At 41.7% G+C, this 24,509-nt stretch overlaps 1 protein-coding gene across 5 annotated transcripts in view; it reads right to left on the reverse strand.

Annotated features, from left to right (window-relative positions):
- Window positions 1-24,509, reverse strand: part of Ssbp2 (single stranded DNA binding protein 2) — a 250,693-nt gene that overhangs the window by 12,758 nt on the left and 213,426 nt on the right. For 3 of the 5 annotated variants that reach the window (XM_063245282.1, XM_063245284.1, XM_063245280.1), the window contains 7 exons: window positions 23,466-23,557; window positions 18,504-18,552; window positions 9,351-9,386; window positions 8,076-8,130; window positions 4,757-4,827; window positions 2,668-2,746; window positions 615-643 (listed from right to left, as the gene is read on the reverse strand). In XM_063245282.1, coding sequence (XP_063101352.1) covers window positions 615-643; window positions 2,668-2,746; window positions 4,757-4,827; window positions 8,076-8,130; window positions 9,351-9,386; window positions 18,504-18,552; window positions 23,466-23,557 — 411 coding nt within the window. The remainder of the gene's footprint in view (window positions 1-614; window positions 644-2,667; window positions 2,747-4,756; window positions 4,828-8,075; window positions 8,131-9,350; window positions 9,387-18,503; window positions 18,553-23,465; window positions 23,558-24,509) is intronic. The other 2 variants (XM_063245283.1, XM_063245281.1) reach the window with 1 other exon arrangement.

The following is a 24,509-nucleotide window of genomic DNA, read 5'->3' on the forward strand; positions in this document are numbered from 1 at the left end:
TAGGTATTGTTCATCCAAAAAAATTACAAGATTTTGGCAAAGGATTAATTCTAGATACTTACATTATTGAAAGAAGAAAAATACAGATATATACATTTCTATTTATATTAAGATAATTTTTCTCTAATTACTTTCTTACTGTTTTGGGAATAAGAATATTGATTTCATATATCAACACTGTTAAGTGAAGGTTTATAAGACCAAATGAATGTATAAATCCAATGCCCTTAACAACTATACAACCACTTTTTCAATGTTACTGCTTCTCACCTGTTTTAGACATCTTTACATTTTCAAAAGCTTATCTAAACTCTAATCATTTAATTTGCAAGTAAGTAATATCACAATGTGATCAGACTGGTTACTGCTTGGGTGCCAATAATCATGATATTCCAGTATGGGAATCTTAGCAGAATTAGGGACATTCTTAAAAGACATTCTTCAATTTCCTAAAGATCACAGAGATTAACATTTTAAACTGCCAGTTAATCTCCTTTCAATCTTCTATACTAGAAGAACATTCATGAAGTTATACAGTCAGATAATCTTGGTGACAGTTCCATGTAGAAAAAAACACAGATAAAAAAGTGAAACAGAGAATATGCAGTACTCACCTTGGAAATACTGTCCATATCTCCTGAGCCTAAAAAAACACAACAAGAGAGTAGTTTACTAGGTAAGGTTATCATTTAGAAAATACGCCTGAATACAGCCATATTAGACAGCAAATGAAAGGGATTCCTGCTTAACCACTGTCACCACAGGGCCATGAATTGGAACATCAGAGATCATTTATGCACCTTATTCAACTAAAATTTAAAAGTGTGCATGTAATTTATAAAGATATTGGTATCTACACAGATTTTTAGAAATTATAAAATGGAATACTTCATTTGTAGCAATATATGACAATATTTGGAACCATAATCTAGTATAAGAACAAACACAAAGTATTCTTAAGAACATTAAAAAACTGACAGCAATAAATATTCATAGTAAAAACTAAAAATGTCTCAAGATATAATATTGCATTTGATTCTTGGGAAAAATGAACAATCAATATTTTTTTCTCATAAGAAATTGACCCATATATTAAATAACAAATGATAATTTGCAACAATATCACTTTGTTTTAAACTATTTTATTTTCAACAATTTTCCTTTGAAAAATTGTATTTTTACAGGACAGCATTTAAACAACACTGCAAACAAAGTCAGTGCTTAACGCGATTAATCTGTAAACAAAGCGCTGCTTGTTGACCGCGTACATGGACCCAGGCCCTTGTGTAAATGTGTATGGCAGTGTTTGGCACAGACTGCACGAGCCAGGGGCCAAGTGTTCCTGAAACTCTTCTGAAATCCCATTCTGCTGAATAAACCAATGGAAAGCCTTCGACGACATCAAGATGTCATCTTTCTGTGACTAATTTTACAAGTGAAAGGCCTGGACGGCGAATGGTTTGGAAGCATGTGAGGGTGGAACCCATCTCTCGGAGGCCCCTGATGGCCCGCCAGCCTGCCATGTCCATGGGAGGACCGGCCTTGCAATTTGACTAGTGGCTGCTGCAGGGTGCGCAGGTCAACAACAACAACAAAACAGCACTTGGAAATTCAGGCAAACCAACGATGGCCCCTTAGAAGCAAAGGAGACTATCACTGTGCTGCCAGTGTTTGCAAATAAATTCTAGATTATCAAAGTTATATATATTTACAAAATATCAGCTGGAAGCATTTCCTGGCCTTGGATGGGGCCTGAAATCTATTTGTAACCTGAATTGTTCATAAGCATAGTTTGTTCAAGTTACGTAAATGATCCTAAAGGGCTTTTTATCCTGTCAACTTTTAAATTAGTTTCTGATCACATCACATAAACATGTACAAACAAGATAATACTTTCATTCAGACCGGCATTTGTTCTGCCTAAAAAAATAAAAAAATAAAAAAAGTTTGCTTCACAAACAGAAGGATGTGGCAAATTTTTGCTCTTGTGACAAGCATGATCACAGCCATCTTTCCCACACAAACACAAACACAAATGTGCACACCTCTTCCAAAATCAGGGAACAAATTACGTTCACAGGCTGGAGCACCACGGTAATGTGCATGGTGACCTACTCTATGTCACTATTCCAAGGCCCTTATTTACTTTGTGGGTACTTTGCTTCCTTGTGAGAAGCCATCATGAATGGCTTTTCACATCTCAGGACACACTTAGATCAGTTCTATCATGAAGGGGGTGTAAGCAGCGCTGTCTCCTAGGGGAAAAGCTCAGATAATCCAGAATAAGGTCACTAACACTGAGGAACCCATGCAGAGAACTGAAGTCCTCCCAGACTGTGTCTGCAGACTGCTGGAGATAAAGAAGCCAGCTGGGAAGACCCCGAGGTGCTCTGCGGAAGCACGTATGACAGCAGCACAGAGTGGCAGCATCTCCTCATCCCCAGGACACTTAGACTGGGACGGGGTCCCTAAGTTCCTGTGCCTACAGATGAGGAAGAGCACTTTTCACATGTCTAGTGAGCATGGCCAATGCGCTATAGATGAAATGTTCTGAGGCAGAAGCTGACACAGCTGGAGACAAAGGAACTGTGCACACCGTAACACCCATATGCAGAATTAAGGATCTTGTTTTTCATTCATTCTGTCCCTCAAGTTTAAAATCCTTACCTAGAGAGCCATTCATGTGATGCGACTCCATTCCTCCTAATCCACCCATGGGACCGTCTGACCCGGGACCCATTGGGAACTATGGTAGAAATGAAGAAAACGACCGTGAAGATCATGCTGAGAACAATTTTACCTCAGTGTTAAGAGTATCCATCTTGATATTGCAACTCATTTTCATTTTCCAACAGCAGTATTTACTTGATCTTTCTTCACCCTTTGGATTCTCTAGCTGGACTGCCCATTCTTCCACCTCATCCTCTTCGTGTTCACCCTACTCAGGTTCAACTTCACTTATGTCCGAATTTTTCTTGTTAAGATATCCCCCACCAGAAAGCATACATTCCAATGCAAACGAGAGGGTGAGCTGCCTCTCCTCTGACTCTGGCAATTTTTCTATACAAACATGAGTAGCTCTGAGAAGCTGCTGAGGTCCTGGATTATTGGGAAGAATACTCAGTGTCACAGGCTAACATCAACATTTCTCTTAGCGTGCAATCTACCTTTGTTCAGATGCACATAATAAACCACTTCACCATACAGGTTAAACACACGCAGCTCCTTACAGACAGCTGAACAGTGCTAATTCACCTTGGCAGTCTGGACTGTGTCAGCTTAACCACAGTCAAGTCTACAGTTTTGTGTAATGCTCTGCAAAGCAGTGGAATTTTCCTTCCTCTGCAAACGAAACCTTACACTGGAAGCCTGGTACAACATCACTGTGAACAGAGGGGCCAGAGTGGCGGAGGGGTCAGGTGGGAGCCAGTGGCCTGCCCACTCTGATTTCACCTTCCTTCCTTAGAATACTTCTGAGGAGACCCAGAGCCCTGTTTGAAGACAAGTTATCTGTAATCATCGCATGTTTAGGAGAAGGTAACCAACTGAAAACATTTGCTCTTCAAGGTTCTCCTATACAGGAATTTCTTCCATGCTCCATGGTGTACTTGTGTGTTTGCACGTGCATGTGTGTGTGCATGTGTGTGCAGATGGTATGGCTGCCAACCATAAAGGCTTTGGGGAAAACCTAGCCTTCAGGAGACAAGCCTGCATAGCACCACGGGTGTGTGGAGACATGATGACCTCTGTCACCTTCAGCATGTGTTCTTCATATGCTTTACACATTTTCCTGGAGTAACCACAATTTTGCTGCCTAAAACCGAGTATCTAAAAGCGTGTGGGTTAATTTTCAGTAAACTACTTGGAATATGCATGTCTTACTGCCAAGTCAAAGGGGACAACTTTGAACTCTGTGTTATTATTTAGCTCTTATCAAAGCATAGTTTGGATGGAGGCTGGGAAACTGGAGCTACAGCCCAACAGCAGGGAGTTTACAGGCGTGGTCCTTTGATCTGGCCCCAGGGTATATCAGAAGATTCTCAGACTCTAAGGGTATATACTCGGTCAGTTTAGCACATAGAAAGTGTATCTTCCCACTTTCCTTCAGTTTCAGTTACCCTGTGTGCATATGTGTTGCATAGTTACACACATTTATAGCTATATTGAGTTTATTGAAATTGCATTATAACTATGTTACAGTTATAGTTCGATTCTCTAAGTTATTCCATCATTAGTACTGGTAAGTAACTACTTTCCTAGGAACCTTTGTGGGAAACAATTACAGCCACATACTTTATAACAAACATGCAAGTTCTTCCTGAAGAACTTCCTCAGTTTCATATTTAAACCCTAGGTTTTATAAACCAAGTAAAAACAAGTATATCCAGCAATCTGTTTTCAAGTTTAACAGTATTAAAAACAAACTCACAATGGAGAAAATTTAGTTATGCCAAAAACCTGGCCAAAACAAATTACTTTACATAATTTTTCATTTAAAAATAATATTAATGTTTAAGCACTGAAATAGGACAAGATGAAAGATTAACATTTTGTAACTGATTAGGTTGTTTCATATTTAAATTATATTGATAGAAAATCTTTCATACATATTTGTTTGCAGTCCTAAGCATATCAACAATTTTTCTGATCTCCAGGAAACTCCTGGGTAATAAAATGTAATGCTTACACTATATATCCAGGAAGTGGAAGGAGTCAGAGTTTTAAGTCTGCAAGTGCATTTAAAAAGCGTACTTACATTAGGTCTGTTAGGTCCAGGAGGCACTGCATTCATTAAAGTATACATGTTGTCTCCAGAGTTGGTTGAATCTGAAACACAACATTACTTCATTAATATCTTTCTTTATAATTTACAGCCCAGTCATCGAAAAACAATAACTAAAGACGGTCTGGATGCCCTCAGATGCTGCCAGCAGCAGCGCCTGCGACAGTCAATGCTAATCTGGATACGACACTGCAGTCATTTCCTGACCCTCAAATTATCACTGCGAGGCCGTGAATCAGGTGTATAAGAAAAACATCAGAGGCCATGAATCAGGTGTATAAGAAAAACATCACTTTGATAAATCAGATCTGAGGAACATTACTTGAAAATATTTTTAGATTATAGTGAATTTTTCTTTTTTAGATAAAGCATGAGGTTTTTTTTTTTTTCACTTCTCCAAGCAATGACATGTAGATACTGGACTAAAATCTCTTAAAATCCAGATTCAGTAGCTTTTCAGTTTTCACTATTTTCTTAGGTTTCATGTACAGAAATTTTAAAAACAGGCTGAAAAAAAAAGCTTTGGTAGAATATCTTGGTTTAATTCCAGATGAAAGAGATTAGAACAAGTTCCACTGGAATGAAAGTAAAAGCCAGTGTCTTGTCACCATCTGAACTTGGATAATTTTTTTACTCATTTTATTGTTGATTCATTACAGTAAAATTACCCATGCAAATATATGGAACATTTTCTAGTATTTATAAAGTTCACATTTGATATCACCTAATTTTAGTGAAGTCTCTGAGTATGTGGTTTTATGATGTAAAACTCTGAGTGAAAGGTTACTTTACAGTGAGGAAATATCAATTTTGAAATATAGCTCATTTTCTTACAATCACGCACTTTTCTTAAGGAAACATAGTAGTACACCTGTTTTTTGGAAAGAGATGTATTTCAAAAGATGTGCCCTGCACTGACTCGAGACAGATGGCCTGGCCTGGGAGGGAACGGCAATCACTGCTGCTCCTTTTGTGGGACCCTATAGCGGACGTCAGCCACCTGTGACCCTACGGTGCCCACACCTCTTTCCAAGTTGGTACCATGTCATGCTCTGTAACCCTCGGGATTGCTTTTGTCTTTAGATGACAGCGCAGCAGTACTGATAAAGATGGCCCCTACGCTGCAGCCCTGCCCAGTCACTGTCCTGCCCTTCTCCATTCTCGGCACGAGGCTCCCCGTGTGTCCTGCCTGGTACCCACTTTCCAGCCCTGTGCTCTGCCCTCTCCCTCCGAGCTCCTCTCCCCAGCATCCCCTTGCTGAATTCTACTCATTTAAGGCCCCTTGTGAGAGTCACCTCTCCTACAGCTCTGTGTTCTGACATCTTGGGGTGCACTGGGCTCCTCACTAACAGAGCTCAGCTTGTGTTATGGGTAAGGTTTTATTTGTTGGGTTCACTTTTGACACACAGCTCTACTATCAAAACTCAGAGGGAAAGAAAACGTTCTTTGTACTTAACAAACTGGGTAAACGCTCTGCAAGGAAAGGTATCTTTCAGAAGGGCTAGGACATCTTTCCAAACAAATGAAACCTTTAAGTTGATTTTCAACTGTAGAAAATAGTCTTATTTTTTGTGAAAGGAAAAATGGTCTATATACTTCAAACATGTAAAATTGATAAATTTATCATTTTTAAGATCATCTGGAGAATATAGTTTCATTTTAAAAACAAAACAAAACAAAACAAGACAGGTCAGGAGATTAAGGTGGTATTTCCTAGGAAATATCTGAATTCTTTCTTATATGCAGAAGATCTTTGTAATAAAGTGGATATTCTGCACCAATTTTTGGTGCTGGGGTGTTGGCTTACTATTAGAGGGGTAACTATGATAAAAGATGAATATTAAAAACTATACAAAAACACTAGGAAGATATACTGGCAATCTCTGACTTCAAAGGTGGAAGTGATATGATCATTTACACCCTGAAAGTCCAGGGTTGTCCAAACAGTTTCACTCTGGAGTGAAGTGTTGGTTAATGAGTGCTGCCTGACAAATTCAACATGAACTTCCCAGCCTAAGAATGCAAGTGTGGGCATCATACAGTTCTACTTCAGTGACCTCTCATTTCACTTCTAATGAAGGTGCTTTCAGGATAGAGACCAAAAATATTGTAAATATAGTGCAAAGTGTGAGTGAAGTAATTATCACATTTGTTTTTTACAATGAGAAACTTCAAAACTTAAAAGCTATTGTTTACTGATGTTACTGATATTAGACTTAAAACATTCATATGCCTTAGATTTCAACAACCCAGTTAAGATGCCATGAACTAAGCAGCAAAACATAACTAAAAAATTATTCTATTTATAAAGGTTTACCATCTGGTTCATCAATCAGCAGTTATCACTGACAGCTTCGGCCTATTTCTCTTTTTATTCTTACTTTTCTGTTACACACACACACACACACACACACACACATATACATACACTAACGTAATTGGGACATACATGGGGTCATCAGCATCTATTTTTCTATGTCATTAAAAATTCTTTGATAATAACTTTAATTACATCATATCAAAAAATTAATTTCACTAAAATTGGACTTACGATTGAACATTGTGTCTACTGTTTCACTATTGAGTTGAATAAGTGAGCACCGGTGCACACACATCTTGAACTGTATCTCTAGTCACTGTTAGTACTGGGGTTGTAAGAGTCACAGGGCAGTAGCCCTTTCCTGGGTCTGTTACCTAATGAGCTTTCCAGGATGACCACCAATGGGAGCTCCCATCATTAATCTCCAACACATTTCAGAGTCTGCATTACAGTCTCAAGGAGAGACGATACAGTTACTGGAGATAATTATGTGAAATGATTATGGATATACTGGAATATACTTTAGAAGATTTTAAAAACTTTTCCTACTACATAGTAAATTTATTAACAGATTCTCACAGACATGTAGGATGAATTTACATGCATCTCAGGTGATAGATGTGGTGGGTCTGATTGGCTATTTTAAACCAAACAGATCTGTGGATTTAATGTTTTACTTCCGTAAAAACTGGCTAACTTAATGACATTTCTTAGTTTCAAGGAATCTTTAAATTGGGTAAATTATTGGGCAATTCACATAAGTCAACAGTTTTCACACTGAGTAAACCTGTTACTCACACAATAGAAATTTCTAAAAACTTAACTAAAAACAGTTGTTTAAAAACTGTACTTCTTTTTTCCTGCTGCCTCTCCCCAACTTTTTTAACCATTGTGAGACAATGGATATTACTAACTTTTTTGTGATTGTATTCTCCTAATCAAATGTTCGTGCAGCCAGTTGGATTACAATACCTGCTGGACTAGGCATGATGGGTGTTCCTGGTGGCCCTCCGCCTCCTGGGGGACCCTAAATAATTAAAAAATGTCAGGATAAATAAGGCATCTCATTAAGTAATGTAAAGAAAAAACTGAATACAAGTTAGACTTATCTCTATAGCAATCCAACTTTTTTAAAATAAAGGAACTCTTTTCTCCATAATTATTTTTTTGGCACAATCATTTCAACATTACCCATAACATAATTTAGCTTAACTATGCTGAGACTTTTTTGACAGGTTTCCAAAACCAAAGGCTCTGAAACACTGATTTATTATTCACAACTTCACCACAACAGGTGGAATGAGGTTAAGCAGAGCCGACTTAAAAGTCTTCACAAATTCATAAAATAGAAACAATTAATATGTACTTGTGATTTTGTTTACCACAATTTTCTTACATTTCATATCCCTGGTTCTTAAAGGAAACCAAAAAGTATTTAAGAACCGAAAGATAAGAACTGGGAGCTTGGCATTTTGTAAACTACACTGATGCTGTTTCCTCTGGACCACTAGTCAGTGAGGAGATGCAGTGTGGCCTCACTGTGGGCGCACAATTGAAATTCAGCCAGTGCTTCGAGGATGTGGGTTCACTCAGAGGCCCCTGGGTAGTTCAGGCAGTGGATTTCAGAACCTTTCACACACCCCAGCTGGTGACTGAATTAACTCTTAAGGGACAGAATTTTCACTTTATTCCTAGTATGTAAACATGAGTTCAGGAGTGCAAATGAAGCTTGCTAATCTAACTTCAGGTCTACAGGGCTTTCTGGAAAACAGCATGTATTAAATAATCATGAGAAAAATAAGTGTTCTCAACTTGTAAGAATGATACACTAAAAGACCCTTCCAATGGCCAGAATCACCTCGGGCTGGGAGGAGGTTAATGTCTCCTAGGCCCTCCCGTGGGGAGTGAGCGGGCCGGAGAGGCACCTCACTCTCCGGAAGAACTCCACATCCAGGTGCTTCCTTGCTGTAACCGGGATTCCCTGCTCCTGATCGTCTGCGGAGAAATGCGCCGGCTTCGAAACACACACCGCAGTGAACTGCGGAACGCTGGGCATTCTGGCCAGATTGATAACTGCTTCACCCATGAACATCAGCATACATACTGAGGACGGCAGAAGACATGACCCAGAATGCTCACTTCCTGGCCAACCCACTGGTGCTCTTCTTAACATCTGGACAGCTATGTCACCACTCCAATAAAACACAGTATCAATTCTTAGGAGCAAGCAAACCCGAATGCACTTACCACGTAATTCCCTGGTGAGGCTGAGGAGTAGGGGATCTAGAACATGAACAGGACAAGACACGGATTTTGATTCATATGGTGGCACGGACAGACTTTATCAGCTCTCAAAATGTATCACAAAGGACAGTAAAAGATAAGGAATTAACATCTGTTATAGTGACAGAGAATTGAGTAACTGCATATTATCTTCACTCTACAAGAATAAATGATGATTTTAGACAGAGGGATTTAGACAGTCACAGCTTCAAGCTATACTGGCTGTAGGTCAGTTGTACACACTGCTGGATACCAATGACTTATTCTGTAAATAGGAAGATAAATGCTTACAAAGGTAATGCCAAGAAACCAGAAAATTTTAAATTACTAGACTTGACAGACACAACTTCTACGCTGTGTACATTTAAAAAACAGTAGTTCACTGCATTCACGCTGTGTGGGGAATGCTTCCACTTTTCCCTTGTACCAGTCCAATCAGCAGGGCAAAATAAAATAAAATATAAGTGCAGGCCACAGTTCAGAATCAGGCAACAAATTTCCCTTTCCTCTCCAAATCAAGCTCTTCAACAAGCTCATTCACAGAGATTAGAGGGCATTAACACCACAGCGCTGTGATAATTTAAGAACTGACAAACTAGAATAAAGATAAATCTTTGAGTGTGGCTAGTGACAAGGAAAGTGAAATCCAAAGGTTTCCTTTTTCCACACCAGGTCATCCACTCACTGGGAGGAAGGCCTTGTGCAGCCTCGAGACACTTCTGCCTCATTCTGAAAGAGCCTTTGGTCCCCTCTACCTGGAGCCAGAGAGGGAGCCATCCCAGGCCTGCAGAGCAGGGACACAGTGAGGCTGTCCCTCCACCCATCGCCAGCCACACAATTAAACAATCAGCAACACGAAATCCCCGGGCAGGAAGGAGGACGGTGCCAAGGGCAGGCTCTCCTGTTGAGTAACTCTCTGCCTGTGTCCTTTTGCCCTAAGTAGGGACCCCGTTCCCCAAGGCTCTGCTGTGGCTGCCCAGCCCTGCTCGGTCCAGAGCCAACAGTGGAAAGGAGTACTTTGCTGAGAGCATGGAGCTCTTGGGCCTTTTGTGCTCCCTCCGTGTGGGGACAGAGGACAACTTTACCTCCTTGAGCTGACCAAGAGGGACCGAGCTGTGTGAGGGTTGAGCTGCTGACCGCAGTCTCTACAGACAAGACAAGGAGGGCTGCTGGATCTCACTCACAGGATTCCGGGCAGTAGAACTGTCAACCTCGAGACTCCGGACAGTGCTCTCCACTGCCAAGATTTACGGCCTAGAGAAGACTTTGACCCAAGCTTCCTGAGGTCCTGCTCGGCTTCTCACCTGGACCTCAGCTGTCCTTTTTCTTTGTTTGAAACCCAGTAAATGGATGGGTGCTCCAGAGGCTTTGTCTTAGCTCCTGGAGAGTCTGACTGCAAGCGACGGTTACATCTGTCTTTATGTGATCGTTGTCCATTAGATTTGGATCAGTCCTGATACACAATCGATGGACTGTGCTTCACAGTCCTTCAAAGACACGCACTTGCCCTCCCAAATCACCCATTCCTGGCCCCCTGGACTGTGCTCTCTCTGCTGGTCTCAGCACCCGGCTCCTGCCCTCCAACTGAGACCACTCTGAAGCTGCTTCGGGACAGAGTCCGTGGTCTTCCAGTACTTCAGGCCCCCTGTCCTGTTTTGGGGTAGGGATTCAGCACCCCTGGTACAGAGATCGGAATGATTGCTCCTCTCCACGACACCCACAACAAGCAATCTAATCCCCACAGTTCCATGTCCTGATTCCTCCATGCTTACTTGGGCAGTTCTTTCTCAGCTGGTTTGTGACTAAGGCACCTCTCTGCCTCCCTCATGCTTCCCTTTCTCTCTAATACCTGAAACTGTTACCCTAAAGCTACTGTTACTTCTGCTTTCTATGATCGCCTCTGGGCCAGCTTCCCTGTTTACAATCATTATTTCTCCATGAAAGACCTCAGCAAGGGGTGGTGCTGAGCGGGTGGGATCCCTTTAAACGTTCCAGATGGTAGATCTCAAGCTGTGGGTGCCACACCAGCTCTTGGGGTTCCTCGGTATTCAGCATCTGACTCCTGTGAGCAGCTCTCCTGACAATGAAACTGTCCTGTCGGGACAGTCAGGCCTGCTTCGCACACCAAAACCAAGTTCTCCCAGTTCAACAGTGTGTTGGTTACAGATTTAAGTTTTCATTTGTCCATCCAGGTAGAAACAGAAAACCAAACTTCCTGCTTGTCTCTAAAGCCAGCTCCTCCTAACAATCTCATCTTTTGAAGTCCCTGTAACTTTCATATTTTTAATTTTTCTTCCTTATGCTCCATCAAGAACAGCAAAATATAATTTTTCAATGCTTTCAAATGCGTGCTATTCTGTTCAGTTTCCAGTTTCTTTCCGTTTTGGCTCAGGCAAGTTTCTTGATGTCACGCTCTACTGTATCTACTCTGCATTCCTAGTGACCTGACTTAGCAGCGTTTGGAAACCCTGCTCCTGCCAATTTTCTGGAACCTGCACTCTTCACAGTCACCAGCAGGATGTGACAATACAGTGTGACTGATGTGGGGTATTCTGTGGGCACGGGACATATTTGCACAGGGCAGCTAGGGCTTACAGAGTCTGCGTCACAGAGCGTGAGAAGAGTTGGTGAGACGGTGGGAGGGAAGAAAGGACCTGTGAAAGTACACAGCTCTGTGTGGAAATGCTCCATCGTTCTCATGGGTGGAGGAGGCTGTGGTGAATGATGACGCTGCATGGCCAGAGTAGGCCTGAATGTGAACTAGAGAGGTGAGAAATGAGTCCAGGAGTGACCAGAGTTCAGAACCAAAGACAGAGCTTCAACTGAAAGAACTCCATTTTTGTCCTGGAGACAATATCTGAGCTAGAATTTCACTGAATTTTGTGATAATTAAACCATATAAAAACATCAAAACAAGCAGCAGTCCAAGAATGCAATTAGAAGATATCACCAGTGAGAAAGGGTGGATATGACTGACTGACAATTGGGGGAAATCAAGGAGTAGCTGGCTGGGAAAGAAATAAACCAGATTCATTCTTAAGGTCAGGCTTAGGCCTGGTCACCATTCTGAGATGACACACCCAAAAATAAACAGTCCAAAGGAACACTGCAGTGACACTATGGAAAAATAAAGAAATGCTACCAAATGAGAACAATAAATGACAGACACTTATAAAAACCCTAGCAATCAAATGCTCCAGAGGTCAGTCTGATGAGCACTGGATGGAGCTCTCCTGCTTGACTGGAAATGGGCCCTGTGCCCTTCAGATCAGGGCCTTGCAGGGAGTGGAAGTGGGCTGGCAGGGTGGCTTCAGAAGCCTCATTCCTCATTGTGCACAGGGCTCCAGGCGCTGGACTAGCACGAGAAGACAGGAAAGACAGAGGCCAGCACTCCTGGACTAGTGTGGTGGTGGCCAGGGAGGGGACAGTGAGGGCAGGGAGGTGGCCAGAGACTGGGGAGCTTGTGAGCAGCTGTCTGCCACCCAGCCCTTCTGGCTCTGCAGGAGTGTGGGCCTGGGGCTGAAGGCTGCCTTGGGATTGGTCCGTGGGCTCAGCATTGGGGACGGTGCCAGTCAATGGGAAGGGACAGAGGAGAGGCTTACTTAGAAGAGTGAGTAAGCAGGGCACTGGCAGAGACATGAATGCAGAAAGTGGGAGTGTTAGCACTTGGGATGGGGTACACTTCTCTGACTGAGGCAAGAGAGATAACGAGGGCCAAAGCTCTCACTTTACCGAGGTGGAGGGGATAATCTGAGAGACTCAAGTCGAGAGGTCTTTGTTATTGTTCTGTAAAATACAAGACAATTTTAGTCAATAGAGAAGGGCCCAGAGATAATGCAAGGGCCACAAAGTGACGAATAAAGACTTGTAACAACCGCTGAGGAAAGCAGGAGAAGCTGACCAAGCGATGTACACTACCCTGCTGGTCGACGTCAGACAGCGCTTGGCTGAGCCTCAGCATCATGGACTGTAACACAGCACATTCAGGGTGACACAGAGGGGTGCACCAGACACGGTGAGAGAACCAGCAGGGCTCGGCAAGTTCACTTCAAATGCCTTCAAAACCCACATGCTCCTTTTCGACTCTCTAAAGGGGGCTTCTCCCTACATTACTAGTTCTGCTATGCTATTATCGTTTTCCCAAAAACGCAGATGCAAAGACTAAAAACCACCTTTAAATTTCTGCTTTTTTTGGTCCCTGAATCTTCAGTCTCACTCTGCCCATACTTCATAAAAAATACTATTATGGTGAGATGAATGATAAAAATGGAAATGTAGAAGATAAGCAAAATCACAGATGGAAGGTCAGAATGATAAAACTATACGAATCTATTGTTTGACAAATGAGAAAATTAAGGGTATTATACCGTCTGCTAAGACAGACTGAAATTCAAGAGCTGCCACGAGGATCCAAATATCCGGAACTGTTCCGAGTCCTGACACCCACAGCCATGGTACTGCAGGAAATGCCCAGGAAACCTACTAGAGCTTTGTTTTTTAAGGACCAGTGAGACTTTGGCTCCACACTTATATTCAACTGGGAAGCATCGACCCGCCTCATGCTCACTGGTTAACTTGAAATCAGGAAGGGCAATAATAAAACATTATTGGTGCCAGTGGAAAGATAAAGCAACTCTACTTTTTAGTGCTCTTTTAAAAAATGAGCCTCTACTTTACACAGGAGCAGCCCACCTGGCGAATATATTAGTATTTCCCTCTGATCACCAGAATACAGTAGAATCTCCTTTTCTCCATAAAGGAGTGCCGTTTCTCCTCCTGCCACGCTGGCAGGCCACTGAGTGCAGTGCCACCCTGAATGTCCGCTGCTCCCTCGTCTGTGGTGAGGCAGACCTGTTACTTTCATGCCACATGGCATGGAGGGGGCAGGGAGCCGGCACACGACCAGGACAGCAGACAGCGTACTGCACTGTGGTTCCACGCACGAGCAGGGGTTACTTTCAGTTCTTTTGCTTAGCTGCTAGAGTTCTGTTCTGTCAGGGTAAACCCGGAGCTTCCTTTGGCTTCTTACTCTGATGAGGGGAGAGCAGCTAGGAAACACACAGAACTAGGGGCCTGAGGACCTGACTGGAACCCTTGGGAGCAACTGTATCCAACGTCACATTGAAAATTAGACTTTTCAATGGTGCAATAATGTTTTCCCTCAGAATGAATCTAGTTGGGTTGATTTTCTGTATTTTTTAATCAAAAGCATTTATTTTCAATAAAAATGCTTGACAGTGATTAGAACTTGCTTTACAGCTGGGTATGGTAGTGCATCACTGTAATCTCAGCACTCAGGCAGGAAGATTGTTATGCGTTCAAGTCCAGCTGGACTATATAGCAAGACCCTGTCTCAAAAAAAAAAAAAAAAAAAAATAGAACTTTCTATAAAGCCAAAGCACACACAATTTCTTATTAAAAAAGACAAAAGCGGAAAAACTAGAATTGGCAGATTTATAAGTAAACCTCTAGACAAGAATCTCAGACTAAGAAGTCTCACACTCAGAGTTAAAGAGACTAAAAATAGATACTTTTATTCAGAATTAAAACATGGACTTGGCTTTAGAAATGTTTCCCTTGCTGATATATAAAAGTGACAAAAAACAATTTCAAGACATTTTCACAGGACGATGGCAGGCCAGTTTGTCCTCCAGAGACAGAGCACAGACTTGGCCGGAAGGCCAGGGCAGGGTCTTGTGTGGGCCAGAACTGAGGCACCCGGCACACTCCCTCTAGTGCCAGGGCCTTGGGCTTGGGTGCCTGCTGTGTCTGTTGGCTCTGAGTGCCTCTCTCCACATCAGGGCCGTCTCCAGGACTTGGGCCAGGACAGCTCAGGGTGAGCTAGGGCATGAAGGGTGCACTTTGGAGAGGCCAGGTGGGCCAGCCTGAAGGTTCCGTGGCCAGACCTCGGTCCATCCTACACCCACTGCACATGACACTCCACATACACACCTGTTACCCAAGACCAGGAAGGGGGACGACAGGCTAGCCTTTGCTGCAGGAGAAACCACCTCCCCCAGGAGCAGGACAGGAGAAAACAGAAAATGTCCATTTGACAACCAACCAGGTTAAATAAACCAGGCAACTCATATAAGAAACATCAGTGGATGTTGCAAATACCTGATTAAAGAACAAGGAGAAACAGGCTGTTTCCTGTCATTCTGTTTGTTTGCTTTTCTTTTTTTTTTTTTTTTTTTTTTTTTTTTTTTGTTTTCGCTTTCTCTTTTTCTAAGACAGGTCTCGTCACATAGTTGAACTCACTATAGATTACAGGCTGGCCTCAAACTTACATCAAATCCTCCCTGTTCAGCCTCCTCAGTGATGCGATTACAGGTGTGCACCCCCACACCCAGCTCTTGCAGTTTTAAGTGTATTTGCAACTTAGTAATTACCAAGGGGAAAACAGTTTTGTGGTTTTAGAAATCTGATGAGGAAGGCCTTGACCAGTGTTCAAAATTAATTGGCCAATTGTGAGCCACCTGGTTGGTACCTCCTGAAACAGTGCCCCCGAAAGGCTACTTCTGTGGTGTTTCTACCAAATTCACATAACACACGTCTGGTCACGAGGATGCAGCGTGTGAGCTAGGCGGTGGCCATTCTGACGGCTGGCTGTGTGGCACGGCCAGGGAAGAGCTGCAGCATGGCTCCTGGGCCGAGGCAGAGACACAACGGGTGGACGCACAGGACAACAGGGGCTTTCTCACCAGTATTATGGGACAATTGGTAAAATCTGAAGCAGGTCCGTAATTAGGACATTGCATTACACTGGAGTTTATTCTCTTATGACTGCTTTGGAATTAGGAGAGGATATTTTTAGGAACACACACTAAAGTATTTAGGAGTAAAGTTTCAGAAAATGTTGCAGATATCAAGACAATGGTGTTTCTACAGAGGGCGAAAACGGTAAAGGGAATGTGTCACCATGTCACTGCATGGGGAAAGGAGCTTGGGAACTCTTTGCATCACCCTTCCAAGTTTTCTTGGAAAATGAAAAACTTAGTAAGCAAATATGTGAAATATGTGAAAACAGTAATAATCAAAAGCCCTCTTTACCATGCTGCCTGGACAATACAGATGTCCTCTCCCAGAACACACCAGAAAGTGTCTGCAATGTTAAATGTGCATGGCAAGTGTGTCAGCGTGACACTCTGAACCTGGCTGAGATCGCACTCCTGCCACTGCTTCCTCTTCTGTGGCACAGTGCCCCGTGCCCAGGCCAGAAGGCTGCCGGTGTCCTTGACTTCTCCCCGTTCCTGTTGCCACTGGCACACTCAAGGCATGGCCGCTCTTTCCTTGTCCACATGGCTGGGGGCTCCATCCCCTCACCTGTGTGGCCCGGACACCTCCAGGCCTGCTGCTTCTCTCCTGTGTGCTGGCTGCATGCTTGTTCCAGACTGACCTCAGACGGCAGTATGGTGCACACCGTTCTAAGCTAGTGCCTAGTTTTGCAGGGTCATTGCTCTGAGCCACTGGTCTGATAAAGAACATTCTCCAGCCACAGTGCTAGGCCCTGGGAAATTCTCAGGGATGGGGGTCATCCCCTAAGGACTAACAACCAGCAGCACACAGACCCCGCTCCGCCACATCTGTGGAAGATTCTGCAATGTTCCTCACTTCCAGGACAGAGCCTGTTCCTAGGATCCCCTCCCCAGAGGCTGCTGGCAGTGAAGCTCTGACTGAGCGGATCTCAGGAGGTGGTGCTGAGGTGGGCAGAGGAGGGGAGCAGGGTCGGTGGGGAATCACTTCCAGGTGGAAGACCGAGCAGCCGCAGCTATGGTGGGACGAGTGCTTTTCACTCCTGTCTCATCAAGCAGACAGATAACAGAAATGCTTTCCACACTACAGTACTAGCAACATTGCCTGAGCTATTAGTATTGCAAAAAAGGTTCTGCCACACCCTTACAGGCATTTAACAGGAAGTTGAAAGAAGCATATTTTGAATTAGGAAGAGGTCAGCTGGTTAAGGCAAAGAGCAGGCAACTTATTACACGCAGGCTCTTATAAGGCATGGAAGTAAACAAAAGAATTTTGGAGGTGTGGAGTTATTTACAATAGGACCCGACCCAGTGAGAGGATCTTAAGACTTTTGAAGAGTTCACTGAAGAGCCGAGCGCGAGAATCATCGCTTCCACCTCAAACAAATCTCACAGCTGTCAATACCATGAGAAATATGGGAAACGTAGTACTTTTCAACAAATATGACAGGTATTTCCTTCACTAAGAAGAATGACTTCTGCCTTGGAATATTCCTGAAATGGTCTGGGATGGTTTTCCCTGTACTGCACGTGCCTCATTTTCAGCATCCTTGAAGTTTATTTAACCTTAGACACAGATGGGGTTCTGGCTGCTCTGTGTGGCAGCCCTCCAGCAGGTGCGACAGACCCCCTCGGGACACAGCTCTCTTCGGATCGCCTGCCACCTGCAGGCTATCCACTCGCCACGAGGGCACACACACACTGGGCTCCGTGTGTGTGGACTCGAGAGTTTAGTCAAGGAGAAGAATCTAGGGTCAAAAAACTAAAACTGCATTAAAGACTGGCAGCTCCCTTCTCAGCCTGCACATATACTTAGGCATCATTTAAAAACTGTGCAGTATAATCACTGGCACAAAAATACAAAGGCCACTCCAAGAGTGTCAGGAAGGTAGAGATGGGAGCGCAGAGACTTAGCCGCAGCACAGAGGCTGGACACTGGGACTCTGGGCAGCAAGGGCGCGACCCGGGGTGGGGCACACAGACACACCTCTGCCTCAGCCCGGCTCCCTCTCCTGGAGAGTGTGTGTGCATTGGCGACCTTGCAACTCTTCCAGTGCTCACCAAGGACGAGCGGCTGTGGGAGACCCCATCGCTGTGCGGACAGTCACTTAGCCACACTCCGGGGCTCCACTTTTGAAGGTCTCTAACCAACGTGTTCACGTGCACATTAGCTCTTGCAGTGAAAAAACCACATAATCTCAAAAATAATGTACACTTTCCAAAAACAAATACACAAAACTTCTTTTTGGGTGATTAAAGAGGTGAATACAATGAATTTTAATGTTTTTAAAGCAACAGATTTTTGTTGTTTTTGTAAAATGTTACCAAGAGAAAAAATAAAAAGAATTACATAGATACTCACTGAATTGGCATTTGTTGGGTTTGGCCAAGGTCTGCCACCACCTGGACCCCTAAAAATAGTAAGATAAATGAAATTTTAAACTATGATTTTAATACTTTATAAGTTACATATAGAAAATCATAAAATACTGTTTCTAGTTTAGTTACTATGCAATTTTAGTTCAACAGGGAAATTATTTTCTTTATATTTTGATGGCTTTTCTTATTGCTTAAATAAAAAGGTTTACCATTCCATGAAGGTTTTCTCCCAAATCAAACTACTTTTAATAAGGCCAGTCTTATTTTAACATTTTTATTTTTATGCACAAGAATATTAATCACCAATATCAATACATACATGTAAGTCATTATGCCACTTTTGCAGCAAATGAAGTTGACATAAACTATGATATAAACATAAGAACTACCTGCATCTCATTTATGTAACTTATTTGGGAAGTATGTCTGTCTCCATTAACCTACACAATGACTGCTCTTCCTGAGCTATCAATAAATGGGTATATATAAAGGGGATTTAACATTGCGTTCTTTTCAAAAAAATCATGCAGTATCAAACATCACCTTATAGAACTATATGTCAATGTATCTTTTAGTGCCAGATAACTTAGTTAATGTGAGGGAATCCTTTTCTTATTTTCATAATTCTGGTTTAATGCAGTGGCTAGGAAGAACCTTAGAAAAAAATAAGGACATTTATGCTAAAGCCTGCCAATGTATTACCTCATCTCAGGATGGGGAGTGTTTTGTGTGCCATACCTTATAAGGACATAAATGTTTTAAAACAAAGTTAAAGGCCAGTTAGTTAAATCAGTCTTATTCTCACGCTGTAGTACTGAGTATTCCTGAATACTGTCTTAGGAAAAGCAGACTGATGCAGCAGTTCTTCTGCATTTAGGATTATTTGAAATTCCTTTTTCCTCTAATCATGAAGATAGTGAAAAGACTGATTTTAAAAAGAACACCCCTCATTCTAGAACCCGTAAGCCTCAAGGTTACGTTAGATGAAGAAGCTGTCTGAGTAAGCTGTCACTGTACCCATGTCTGCCTGGCACAGTCAGGGCTTCCAGTTTTATTTCAGGTCCTTCTGGAGTCTGTGCAGCAGGAAAGGGCCTGAGTTCTGTTCCCAGGAGCTGCTAGGAAGGCCCAGCACGGCTGTGCCCACCCTGACCTGCAGACCACGGGAAGAAGGAGAACTGGATGGCAACAGTGGGTGAGAGGCTTTCGGGCGGCTCAGGAGGCTGCTGCCTGTCTAGAGTGGTGATGACGGCCTGAAAACTAATACTGAAACATTTCAGAACGGGGGCTTCACATCCAGAATTCATTGTCCTAAGGGACACGGAGTATGGTGAAACAGGGTGCGTCTCCATCAAGGGAAACACTGATGGAGTTAGACCAGGCCATGTGATTTGTTTGATATAAAATAAAACACAGGAAACTGGGAAATATTTATGTTAAGATAACATTTTAAAAAAAGCTGTATCATTGCTAAACGATAATATATAAGTAATGAGCTCAGAATTTTGAAACATGATTGAATAAATACTGTATGAATAAGATATACTAGATGTAAAATATTTTATTTAAAAACCTGTCTAATAAATGAACATGCTAAATTAAATGTCAAAATAACCAGAATTTTAATTCAGTTAACATTAAATTAAATGTCAGATTATTATAAATAGTATAGAATTATTTTATGCATTTCAATTGTCTACTAAATACTAATCTAGTCTGTGTACCATGCATTTCATACTAAATTTCATTTTAATATTACAAGATTATGTAATAAAAATGATGTGCAAACATTTTTCCCAGACAGTGCTGAATAAAATGGGAGCTATATCGTGAGCAGTTTGCATGGAACAAGTACTTAAAACTCTGTAACTCCCTTCCTTTTGTAGTCATCAATATTGCCAAGAAAATAATCTACATCCACATTAGTTTGAAGGGAAATTTTTACGTAAGTATAGTCTGAAGTAGAGTTAGGCCAGTGTCCGTTAAAAATAACGAGAAAAATTTAAAAACTTTTTCGTGGTACTGAAGGCTGAACCCCAGGAATGGTGAGTCCAGCCTGGTCCTTGTTAGTTTTATTTATCTTACTTGCTAACTTTTGAGAGGCTGCATGGAGCTGGTTGGGCTGGCCACCCACTCCCCCCATCCTCTCAGGTAGCTCTGGCCACCATACTCAGCTCAGACGTGCAAAAATCAAAAAGAAGCCTGTATTTCTCAGCACAGATGCTGACTTTGATGGAGTCAAAGCAACTATGACCACCAAAGAAAAAATCCCTCTTTTCTTCTGTAACTCACTGTACACACTTGATTCCTCTACAGGCTAAGGTATAAAACAAGAAGATCCTTGAAAATCTTTTGTCCTTTAGTTTCCATGAAATAGCAAGATATAAAAAGTTGAGATGGAAATGTATTAATACTTAACCCTGATTTCTTTGGAAATTTGTAAAAATGTAATTAATTTAGAAGTGTACCACTATTCAAGTTTCTTTGAAAATATAACCTATAACACATTTCAAAACATTTACATTTGGGACATGGTTTATAAATTCTATTTTAAATCACTTAAATATTAGGATTTTACTTCTGAAGATATAATGCCAGTTACAGAAATGCTGAGGATAAAATTTTTAATTGAACTTTGTGGAATTCAACCTGAGTTTAAAGCACACATTTTTTTGGGGGGAGATCACCAATATTTTTTAACAATAAAGTTATCAAAATTTTGTTCCAAATGGTCTGTTTGGCAACAAAAGGACACCTTTGCTGTTGGGGTGCAGTATTTACTGGAATCACTGTGGTGGCCAGCGTCAGGTATTTTTGACTGTCATAGTCTTAAAGCAAATAATAAATGACAAACTAAGTAAGAGGCATCCAAACATGATTTTTCTGGACTCCCAACACACAAATATTTTAAAATAGTTTAAAGGCACAGGCCAATACCATTCTGATATTTCTTACCTCAATTTTTAAGTAGGTCAACATGTAAAAGGTAAGATAGTAACAAAAGACCTGGAGAAAACCACTGATACTAGTTCAAAGCACTTGTCTTTCATTAGAGACACACTCTGTTTTAAAGATAACAAGCTATTACGTGAATTTTAATTAAGCTTACTCTACTGAGTGTAATACACATAGAATGTGTTTTATTTTTTATGTTTTTTAAATTAGTTTTTGCTTTGTTGAGGCCATTATCAATACACTAATTATTCTCTCTGGTTGCCATATTTATGGGAAGTTTCTAAAGAGGAAAATATTTAATTGTGTAAATAAGTAAACTTACATTTTTCTTATTTTTGAAGGAATTTTAATGTGTAGAAAATGGAAAATGGTATAAAACTCCAGAAAAAAGGAAACAGTAACAAATAACAGAAATCAGTCTTTAAGACTTAAAATTTTGTTGAGAACCAGAAATTATATTAATAGTAAAATATTCTATGATTGAAAAACTTTAAAAATATCTTGAAATATTTAAATGAGAAACCCACACTCAAATAGCAACAAAACTAATCACAATTAAAATTTCATCCTTATTTTTAGTCTCTGTAGTCTTAGGGATTTGAATGTGCTTGTAACTGTACACATCAGTACGCACACAAAAAAAGAGAATTAGAAAGGAATTAGGTATTTTTAAGCAGCTACCTGGGTCTCTTAATGATTATCTAATAAAATCTGTGCACTCATAGGAACAGGCTGAGCTAAAGTTAGACACGTGCCCATTAGAGCGTAGCATAATATACAAAATGGTAGTAGACACATCTTAATATCATTCTGGGCTTGCCATATTCTTATTTATACTCCTTAAAACAGGCTTCCCTTAAAAATGAAAATCTCAGGTAAATTTTATGTGTTTCTTCAACCCATTGATAACAGTTTCAGCTTTAGACATGAGCACAAAATAGCACTCATTCTTTTTTTATAGCAACCATTAATAAAAGACTTTGAGAAATTTAAGAAGAGCCAGACTTTGTCTCTCTCCATTTTTATTTTAAAAGTGAAAAGATGTGCTGGGCCGTTTTGACCCATTTTCTCCCTTCCCTCTTGTTAGTTTTGTATCTGGCTGGTGTGCAACCTATAATCCATTTCAGGCAAAACTGCATTCCCTGACAGCAGTTTTAGAAACTTTAAAAAAAACACCCTATATACATCGAAAGCACTTATTTCACAGGCTATCTTTAGTGCCACTAAATGACAGCAGCTGTCTACTTTGACATGTAGCTAATTAAAACGGGACTGATATAAACTGTGTTTGAGGAAACAGCCACGGGAGACAGTTCCTTCTGGGAAGTCCTAGTTCACATGATGGAACGGTCCTCCAGTGAGCTAGGGAAGTCACTGGCAATCACCTGGCACACATGTGACTCTGAGGGAGAGCTGCACAGTGTAAAATATCCCCAACAAACTGCCCTACACTGGCCGACAGAAAGGGCCTATTCCATTTGGGTATGAAAGGTCTTTCTAAAAACATCTTTGAGTTGACTCTTTACAGCCTTCACCCATGGCAAGCCCTTTAACATACGAGACTGTACCGGAGAGATTCTGGCTGCCTTGAGTGTGGCCCCAACAAAGAAAATGTGAAGGAGGAGACGTGTGTGCAGCTAATCACTGCGCTGCGAGGACCGGCCTGTGTCTGCCAGAACCAGGCCCGCTAAGTGGTGGCTAAGTGGTGTTCCTGGTCAGCCGCTCTTCACACTCCTAGAGATGCTCTGCAGACACCATGTGGTGCGTACAAAGCAACAGGACAGAGGGGTCACGTGCGGCACCTGGAAACGGGAGATTCAAGGTTGGCAAAAGAAAACGTAAAAAATTAGGCTGTGGCAACTACGCAGACAGGGCAGCTCACGTTCAGCTACACAGGGACAGAGGGCTCAGACTGCTTTACAAATGGTGTCACCTCAGGAGACACAGAAGAGACAACACAATACCGTACAGAATGAGAGAGCGCTTTGCTTACATGTTCATGCCAGGCATCCCGGGGCCACCTAAAGCATTCAGTGGGGGTCTCATTGCACCTCCATAGTTCTGTAATGATAACCAAGGGTCAGACTACCACAAAACAAAAAAACAAAACCAAAGAGGAGGGGGGAAGAAAGGAGAGCAGGTTAATGACTTCCCTACGTGACTCCCGACTGGCTGAGGCCTGCGCAATTCATGCTCTGAAGGTCCACTCGGGACTTTTGCTTCTATCTTAAAAATTACTTTAGTCTGTATCTTTAAAAAACTACGTGAATATGGACAATCACAAGAACATGTTAAATGATTAAGGTATTAATGTTCAACGTTTTTTATAAACTTCCCAACACTGGCTCACTAGTGAGCTTTTCACCTAAAATATTTCATAAATCTGAAATTGTATTTTTAGAAAAAATTATATTCAAAGGGCTTAAAATTGTCAGACCCAGAATAATCCTATGAAGTCTGAAGAAAAGAATACAAAACAGGTAAACCCAATTCAAGAAAGCTGAATATGAACTTCTCACAAAATCCCAATCCAACACAGAAATGCATGAATACTTACAAATACACAAAAGTACGTGTAAACTAGTGCATGCTCAAAATATACAGGCGTGAATTATATGACTGAATGAACTTCAATTAACACCTACTATGTGCAGTCATAGGGGGAAAACGTCAGTGTTTCAGCATGTGCATCATGTTAGCTTCATGTAGCTGCCACAGGGCTGGTAAGTGACTGGTCACCACCATGTCAACGTGCTCTGACATTCCGCAACGCTCACACTCGGCTGATACTAGGCTTCCTCCTATTCTTCTGTGTGTGTTTTTCACTTTTTGCTTGAATTTTGCTAACTCTTTAAATATTGTTTCCCTCCAAGGTCTGTCATGTTCTTCTTAATAAATACACTTACAGGTGCACAGCAGGAATCCAGAGGCTCATACTTCACTATCATGGACTCTTGCTTCTTGCCGAGCTCATAGATAGCTCATGTGTTGGAAGCCACAGAACTCAGGTCTCCCTGGCCACCGCCCCCCTGCGATA

Source organism: Cavia porcellus, unplaced genomic scaffold (assembly GCF_034190915.1).
Source record: "Cavia porcellus strain 051 isolate PalLab524CR breed Dunkin Hartley unplaced genomic scaffold, mCavPor4.1 scaffold_2, whole genome shotgun sequence".
NCBI classification, from domain to species: Eukaryota; Metazoa; Chordata; class Mammalia; order Rodentia; family Caviidae; genus Cavia; species Cavia porcellus.